The 8970-nt window shown below is 38.9% G+C and overlaps 1 protein-coding gene across 2 annotated transcripts; it reads right to left on the bottom strand.

Moving 5' to 3' along the window:
• Positions 1 to 1777: 1777 nt before the first annotated feature.
• LOC306771228 (uncharacterized protein) lies at positions 1778 to 8692 on the bottom strand. 2 transcript variants are annotated; one of them, XM_079260345.1, is made up of 5 exons: positions 8417 to 8692; positions 4562 to 4660; positions 4054 to 4197; positions 3601 to 3649; positions 1778 to 3313 (listed from the first exon to the last, which is right to left on the bottom strand). In XM_079260345.1, exons 1-4 carry the CDS (start codon positions 8496 to 8498, stop codon positions 3609 to 3611), a joined length of 366 nt encoding a protein of 121 aa, XP_079116471.1. In that variant the 5' UTR covers positions 8499 to 8692; the 3' UTR covers positions 1778 to 3313; positions 3601 to 3608. The 2 variants fall into 2 exon arrangements, with proteins under 2 accessions (XP_079116471.1, XP_079116472.1); XM_079260346.1 differs by having other exon boundaries at positions 3606 to 3649.
• Between the last annotated feature and the right edge of the window lie 278 nt (positions 8693 to 8970).

Genomic DNA, 8970 nt, shown 5'->3' with positions numbered 1-8970 from the left:
AGCCAAGGATGGTGTGTTGTTGGCTGCACTCAGGGTAAACCTTCAAAAGGAACATACCTGAAGTGGAAAGCATTGTAAATTATCAGTTTCTGAACTAAACATAGTATTTTTTATCACTTGTGCCATTTCAACACTTTTAAAGTTAAAGTCATGTTAGGGTTGTCATTCCAACATGGATCCGCAGCTCCACTTGACGTGCACGCTGCAGAACTTTGAAACCTTTGAGAAGCATCGATTATGTTGACGCGTTAGTGCCTAAAATGTGTCGATTGTAGCAGCTTATGTAAAAATACCTCCTCTCTCTGAACTTGTTACACTGTAAATCACTGACATTATGATGCTAACTGAATATTTTCTTCATTTAATCAGCAGATCTGTGGCTCTCCTAAGGGATGAGTGGTTTTCTTATAGTAATTAATTGCAGTATCATAACTGTCAGTGAAGAGTGACTAAGTCCCCATGGTTTGTTTTTCCTCAGAAATGTTCCACATGAAACAAGCATGAATATGGCTTCAGTTCTGTAAAGCTCACAATGCTTGAGTATCAATATAAGCGAAACTGAGCTTTTTTTTTTTCTTGGTCCAAGCATTGTGTAATGTGCCTGTTGTCCTTTCACTGGTTTCTTTTCACATAAGACTTGCAGCAAAAGCTGGACAGATGGCCTTTGTTCTCAACAAACTTAAATCCTTTTTTCTTTTCCTGTTTTATGCGTTTTAATTTTATACCTGATCATGTTTAAGACTCTTCAAAAGTAAGAAATACCTCGAAAGTCCTGCCTACCCAACGACTGCTACGTATTGCCTCATGCACTGTAATCAAACTCAAAAAGTGACATTTGTGTCAGACACTGCAAGGATGAAGCATCAATGCTAAAATGTTAGTTTCAGGATGGTCTCTCCATGACATGGTTTCTTCTTATTATTAGCACATGTATGTAGCCTGAAGAGGATGACCATAAAGAATCCGTGTGTCGTTTGTGCAGTCAGCTGCTCTGGAATTCAACTCTGCTGGTTTACAGGTTGTATTTCAAGCAATATGCTCAAAGTTTCGTTTTCAGTGCACAAAATGACAGTTTCTCTTGTGTTTTGACTAATTATTATATTGAATACAGTGACATCAGACTTCATATATCCTTGCTAGCATTGACGGGCCCTCATGGTATGTTGTTTAAAGTCATGCTTGTATTAATGATCATGATAACCTCATTGCAACTTTTTCCTCTATCGCAGTAGCCTATAGCACACAAGCACATTTGAGTTCAGCTTTTGAACGGACTTATTTTTGTACTACGTTTTTGTTCCCAACTCCTGTGGCACTTAATGTTGGTACTGTTCTGTCAGCGACCACCATCACAGCACCATCACTTCGTGGCACGTGTGTTTTAATCTCAGAGTTCTGTAAATTGTAAATTAGGATGAAAATGTAGGTATAACCTCTGTATACTGGCAGCAACATTTAACTGCTGAGTTAGCTTTTGTGGAATAAATTAAGCTTACACCGCCAAGTCTTGAGTTATTGCATTTTTAGTGCTCAACGAAACCTGTCTTATATTATTTCATATTTTCTGGAACTATTTAGTAACTCCAAATCTTAGATTTCTACTTCTGTTGGAATTTAGTTGAGATTGTAAGAAAATTATTTTAAAAATGTAGTGTAAATTCATTAAAAGAATTGGAAATATCCCATGTTTCTTGTCCGTACTCCCAAACCAACATTTACAAAAGAAAAGTACACTTATAGTTGTTTGGAGACTGAAAACACTCACATGAAAGTTGTCCATTTTTATTGAGAAAATACATTTGCTACACAAAGCAGTTTATATGTATAGAGTAAAGGAAGCCAGTGCATTTACAGTGTAAGGAATAGAAAGCAATGGAAAAAGAAGCAGAAAATGTTAGTTATTGCTCAGTATCATTGATGGCTGGCCTGGTGGAAGTTTCACAGAAATCTTCACTGGAGTCCCTTTAAAAATGTGCTTGTTTTCTCACAGTTGATGCTTTGCAACACTGTAAGACTTTCAAAAATAAATAATATACACATCTAGAAATAAAAAAACAAAAAAAATCTGTATGTGGTTTCTCACTGTTGTTGAACAGTCAGAGAGCTGTCAGAGAGCGAGCAATTTACCCACAAATGGAGAATCCAAGAAATGACCTGAAACATTGTCAGTGATGAGATGGCACAATGAGGATTATCTCTGCATGAGGACTGCATACAAAATGAATTTAAAAAAAAAAAACTTATCAAAGATCGGTTTTGCTGCTTTCAAACATAATAAACGTGATTTTCTTCCTTGCTGCAGTTCTGAAAAAAAAAAAAATTACAGGTTAAAGTTAGCGAGCCCTGTAATAGTAAAGCTCCAGCAAAAACACTGTAGGTTATTTTCTTCACTGCAGTACATTCCTTGCAGCATTCCCATATGTTAGCAGTTTGCGATCATAAGTCTAGTGTTTCAACAAGCACTGGGACAGTGATGTGAATTCTGGAGTTGTAACAGACAAAGCTCCACCTCTTCTAAAAAATAAAATAAAATAAAATAAAAAAAACTTAGTAAAATTAAAACAGATGTATTAATGGAATGACCTGACAAACAAGATCTGTGTTGGTCTCAGGGGACGCAATAACAGTGCATGAGTACAATTTGTTCCCTTAATCAACAGCTTCATCACTGCATCAGGCAGCTTAAAGAACAGGTACATGGCTGTACTAGTAAGGTCAAAGTCTTGAATACATTTCAGCTACAAGTAGCTACATTCAAATGGCCTTAATGTGCCGAACAGTATATCTTACTAACGTGTAGTTTGAGAGGCCACTGTTGTGGATAAGGACCAGCAGATGGACCCCTTTCTAACCCCCTAAAAAAAGCACAAGATCAAACCACAGCCCGGCTGGCAACCGGAACCGTGTTACATTCACTGGGGACCTGCTGAAAAATGGCACGATACAACACATGAGCACAGAGTGCAGTTTTGTCAAACATCTGCAAAATCCACAAGAGGTCCTTCAGGTTGGAATCTCAATTACATGAAATATAAAGGCACATGAATCCTGAAGATGATACCACTAGTACATATTATGTTGTTACTATTCCTACAGAGGTGGAAAAGTTGCTCTTTGCAAGTCCTGTGGTCACCAGTGGACCGACACTGAGCTTGAGAACTGAGCATTTCTCGACACCTAACAGTCTAATAAATTAAAATGGTCCAATTCTGGCCAGGGTACACTGTACAGTCAAGGTATACAGTTCATTGTCCAGAGGTTCCTCCGCCTGGCTCCTTGCTTCTGTCACATCTGTTTCCACAGGAAGATGAGGCTGTGGAGGTTATGATAGTAATTTAATTCTCCTTAACATACCTTCACATCATTGTTAACTAATAAAACACAGATTTTAACACCTTCATATACAGTATCAACAAAATCCATACCAAAATATTCTCATTAAAATGGATCAAGTCTGACATGCTGTGACAGTCACAGTCTTACTGGATCAGTCTGGTCCAGTTCTCTATATCATCATATGTTGTTGATCAGACTTTCATTCAATTTCACACATTAGTCAACACATATGTTGAGGTTATGACAAAGTGAAAAGATACCTACTCAACTGTTTAAGCTTGATAAAGTGGCCCTGCGGTCTCTTCGATGGGTTCTGTAATAAGTCAAGAGAGGAAATGAGCACAGGTGTTCCCAGTAACAGCACTGATGACTGTATTATTCATACATAACACCAGTACCCTGACAGCATACAGCTGAATGAAATTCAACCATCTACAATGTAATTATTTACACCTGTGCTTCTCCTGCCGCCTTATGAGAAACAGCATTTCATGTCTCAATACAAATGGACGCCACATTTAAGGTGTTCAGCCAAATAGTCTACAACAAATAATTATTATTAATATCATTATTTTGACATATAAGGGCTGGTCTCAGTCTAAATTCTTCTAAACCAAAGCAAAAGCAAATCAAATGAACAATAAAATAAGTGGCTAAAAACGATCCCAGACATGCGCTGGTGACAGACAATACCAAAGTCTTTCCCATGATTCTTACCACGTAGAGGTCGTTTGTGTGACTTGCGTCGATGCACCATAATCCCAATAATCAGCGCAGCACCAACCAGAACGACAGCCAGCACAGAGAAGCTGGTGATCGCCGCCAGTTTCCACACATCAGGTGTCTCCTCCACAGATTTACCTGTTGAACAGCAAACAAAGAGAAGTTTCAACTGCAGCATTGAAGGGCAGCATCCTAACAGATTTATTAGTTGTAACAGGATGAAGTGCCAGTTTGTGCTACTTGTGTGTTCATGTGTCTGACATTCATTCACTTTGAACATAAAATGTTTCACCTCACTTACCATTCTTCAGATTTTTTTTTTTTTTTTTTTTACAGACTCGTTTAAGTCTTTGTATTGTCTGGACAGAGAAATATTCTGCTCGTCTAAAGTTTATTCATTCATTTTCTATACCAAATTATTTCACTTCATGTCACTCTGTAATGTCAAAGAAATACACAAGAAGCACAAATCTAAAATAAACCTGTATATTAGATGTCTCACATGTATTGCATGACGGGGTCTTTGGGTACTGCTTGCACGATGTGCAGGGCACGCACACATCCAAGTCTGAGTTCCAAAACTCTGAGCTGCGGCACTGACCTGCAAACACAGAGGCATATTCTCTTTAGTTATTGTGTAAGTCTGTCACTCTTTGTAAAATAGCAGCAGTCTGTTAAAGATGGACAAAGGATAATGCAAAGTGTTAGTTCTGAAAGCAAATCCTTCTGTTATATTTTTTTTACTTGTTTGTTGTCATTTTGTGGTTTATAGCAAAAACCTGCTATGATTTGTTTTGCAATAAACACTGTTTGTGCAGCAGTGATTAAAGTCATACACTTGAGGTGCAGGATCATGCTTGGTAAGCAGCGTATTAGAAAATAAGAGAGAGATCAAATCTTGTCAAAAACTTAAAACTTACAGAATGAGTTCAGTTTAGATCAGCTTACCGGTGTACAAAAAGCTGTGACCTGACCATGACACCACAGTAATTTCTTGTTCTTATAAAATGAAACTGGGAAATTCCTTTGAGTGAAATCACTGAGATTCGTCAGTCACTTTCGTGTGAAACAGCAGGCTGTGAGAGGAGAGCAGGATGTGTTACTGCACAGACCTCTTCCTTTGAATTGTTTTGCTCCTGTGTATCTACGTGTCTTCCAGTGAATAAATGATGCACTCTGTCACAACAAGCAATGTCTATTTTTGTGGTCAACAATTTGAAGTGTCATTTCTTTATATGGCAGCCTCAAAGCTAAACTATGCACACGGTGTTCGTCACAGATGATAGTTAACACCAGCTGTTTTAGTGTGTTTATAATGCATGGTTTCCACTGCATCCAGGCTTTCATTTGGAAAGATGTATGCACTCACACCAAGTCTTGCATGAAATGGTGGGTATTTCAGCCTATACAGAACAGTATTACAACACAGTGTCAACCTAATACAATGACCGGCACAATACTGCACATGACACTAATACAGGTAATGTCACAAGGAAACATTAAGTCATTCATTTTCTAAAACCACTTAATCCGAATAAGGGTCAGGGGGAAGCTGGAGCCTATCCTAGCAGCTTTGGTGAGAGGCAGGGTACACCCTGGACAGGTCACCAGTCCATTGCAGGGCCACAAGAAAACAGTCAAACAATATTTGACATATGGTAATAAAATGGTAATAAATTTCCCTTCTTCTCAGTGTCACACATGCATTTGAATGAATATCATATTTCTTGTCTACTATGACAACAAGGAACTATATCAAGCCTGAAATGACTCATCCCCTTGTGGTAGATTTTGTGCTCAAACAGAGACTTCTAATCATCATTCAAAGCCACACGAAAATGATCAGACAGGCTATTCTGACGTAAATATATCTAGCTAAATGACTATGTGGGAAACTGTAGCTGCATCAACAAGGCTGTGAACTGAATATTCTGACATCAAAGTGAGGTGCTGAAAAACCAACTCTTCAAAACAGTATTGGACATAAAATTGGGAAAGATGAAACAGGGATGCAGATAAAAGAAACTATATGATTAAAATAAACCGATCTGATGTGCAGAAAAAAAAAAGACTTGAAATCTTTTCAGTTCTCCAACATAGTTTGTGTGAAGCTGTGCAGCAGTGACATGCAGTGGTGGAAAAGATACTGAGCTCAAGTACTTCCCAATACAAACCTGCATTCAAAGCATTAAATTACTGTCCTACTGTTGTTACTGATCAAAGTTAAATACACAGTTAGGTGAGTTAAGTCAATTGGTTTATATGGTTTGGGCCCCTATAGTCGGACCCTATATACATGAGGGATTACTGTGGAAGCAAGTTCAATACACAAATGTATAGAAATCATAAGCGTTGCACACAAAGTTGTAACAAGAACTTTTGAAAGAAAACTTCCACATAAAAGCAGATGGAAAGTCTGTTCAGTAACATGACATAGCACTCAAACTGTTGTCTTCTGTTAATAAACGTATCATCTGAAGCACCACCTATTCCTGTTTACTTCTAAAAAGATGTAATTCCCATTTTCCCAAACATCTGCACTAAGACTTGAGTGGCCTCAGAGGAGTTGCTGCAAATCTTGCAAAACTGATGTCATTGTGAGGTCATGAGGGTGTCCTCTCTTTCAACTCAATAGTTTCTTTTTTTTTTATCATTATTATATTTTTGTGTGTGGGGGTGTAATTTTCTTACATCATACAAAACTTTCACAAATTCCTCATAACATACAAGAAGTCAGAAAAGAAGCACAGCTGCTTTCAGTGGCAACTCCAAAGATGTCATTTCTGCTCATTGCCAAGAAAATCTGACAAAACACCAGCAGTTTGTATTTTTCTTGGTAATTTCTATAAAGTTTTTAAACCTCAGTTTCAGCATTTTACTTTGTTCTATAAGGTGAAGGAAACCTGCTTATAAAAACAAAAAGAAAGAAAAAACATTTTTAGCTCGTGTCTGCAGAGTCCCAGTTGTTCCTTTATGCTGCAGTCATATTGTCCCCACTCCTCAAAAGGCAAACTGAACATTTGTTCAGAAATGTTTCTCATATTCTTTGTCACCTCGCTCACATCCAGAAGCACCCAAACTTCAACTCTACAACCATGTGAGTAAGCTCTATGAGATCTCCTCAGCATGCATCACTGCCAAATCAGCTGCAGCCAAAAGCCACCTGTTAAAAAAGTCATGTTTCAGGCATTTTGACCCTTAGATCTCTGCTTATATTACAGCCACATGTTTTAGCCTGCGGAGACTCAAAGTCCTCCACAGCCACAGCAAAGCTGGACTGACTCATTTTACTGCCATGCTCACAGTGAAAATGTCTCACAGTTCTTGTAAGAGCTTATTCTGATGATTTCAGCCTGTCATCGTTTAAATGTATACCGGGTTCAAAACGTAACCGGGAGGAACTGAACTGAGGTCAAAGTCAAACACGGATGGCAACTTATGTTGGTCTAATTAAACATCACCTTCAGGCTGTTGATGGTTCTGAGCCCAGTTAAAAATTTCATTGACATACTTCATGTTTCCTTCATTTCAAAACGTAATTACACCTTTACACATTTAATGGCACTGTTTACTGCTGCAGGTGTTTTAAATTTAGAGTTTGAGGCACAGGCACAAGTTTAGGTCCAACTCTTTTTTTTTTTTTTTTTTTTTTAAGTGTATGCTCTTAAAAGACACTCAATCTGGATGTTAAGGATCTTTTTGGGTGTGGATTTGCTGTATTTTTTCATGAAAGGAAGAAGATGGGTGTAGCAACAGCTGATGACCAGATGTAGTAAAAGTTCCACATAAATAGAACCTAGATGGAAGTAGGGTTCTTTGAAGTTTGCACAAAATGACTTTGGTAACTTTCCTGCCAGAGGAAATGTCCCTGACCTGTTTAATTATTCAAGATTTTAGGATATCAGTGCAGTCTGAATGTGGTTTTCTCCTATGGGATTGCATCCAAACTTCAAAGGACTGTGAAAACACAGTCAAAAACTCTGTCTTTGTCCTTTTACGAGACATTGAAAATGTGTCTTTGTGCAAAATGGACAAAGGCTGTGCTCCTTTTCCATGTGGCCTGTCCTTCTCACCGAGGGGCACGTATGGATGGGGTGAAATAAGCTGATTGGAATGCGGAACCGGTGAGAAATGCAGCTGGTAAAGGAAGCGGCTGTGTAAGCAGACCCGCTATCTGGCTCCATTAAAGGGAGACCAGACATCCACACTCTTGATTCATGTTCACGGCAAACAAAGCAACAATTGTGTAAATCAAACTCTGGAGCAGGACGTCAAAGATAGCTCAGGAATTTAAGCAAGTTATCTTCTTACTGGAAAAAAAAAAAGTTAAGTGAAGAATAAAAGTTATTTTACTCACTTTTCTGCGCGCTCACGCCGTGGAGAGTGGTTACAGCCGCTATAATAAATCCGCAAAGTGCGCAAAATGAAGTTGAAGCCATGTTGTCTGCGGGTGAAAAGCTGCTCGCTGTGGGCTACACAATTCCCAAAAGTTCATCTGATTAACTATCCGTGCTGGTTTTCAGCATGGAAAAGAGAGCATCAGAGTGAGTCATACGGAGGAGTCTGCGCCTTGTTTTAACAGCGCACACACCCACGCTAAACAGTTCAACTCCTGTGAGTCATTTCCTATGTACTGTACTGCTCGGATTCCCTGCGCGCGCTGCCCGACGCACAGGAAACTCTGCTGCCACCGAGAGTGTTACTCTCTTGAAATACAAGTGAAAGTAGAAAATTAAACCACATCAGGTATGACCATTTCAATCATTATATTTCACATTTCTGAGGATACGCCCTGCATTCCCCCCCCCCCCTCTGAAGAGTGCAGACTGGATTCAGTCCTCTCATTGTTATTACCACGCCTGTCGACGTCATTCCCTGCTGCCTGCCAAAAAACACAACTCTCTGGCAGGA

The sequence above is a fragment of the Telmatherina bonti genome (genome assembly GCF_933228915.1).
Source record: "Telmatherina bonti genome assembly, chromosome: 21".
In the NCBI taxonomy this organism is placed as follows: domain Eukaryota; kingdom Metazoa; phylum Chordata; class Actinopteri; order Atheriniformes; family Telmatherinidae; genus Telmatherina; species Telmatherina bonti.
This window is presented reverse-complemented; position numbering and strand designations above follow the sequence as displayed.

Bases quoted from the DNA above. Each gene is read 5' to 3' on its own strand.
- LOC306771228 (XM_079260345.1), bottom strand. From the start codon at position 8,498: ATGGCTTCAACTTCATTTTGCGCACTTTGCGGATTTATTATAGCGGCT. The intron at 4,661-8,416 runs GTGAGTAAAATA...CTGTGTTTGCAG, and splicing joins CGGCGTGAGCGCGCAGAAAA to GTCAGTGCCGCAGCTCAGAG. The intron at 4,198-4,561 runs GTGAGACATCTA...GCTGTTCAACAG, and splicing joins GACCCCGTCATGCAATACAT to GTAAATCTGTGGAGGAGACA.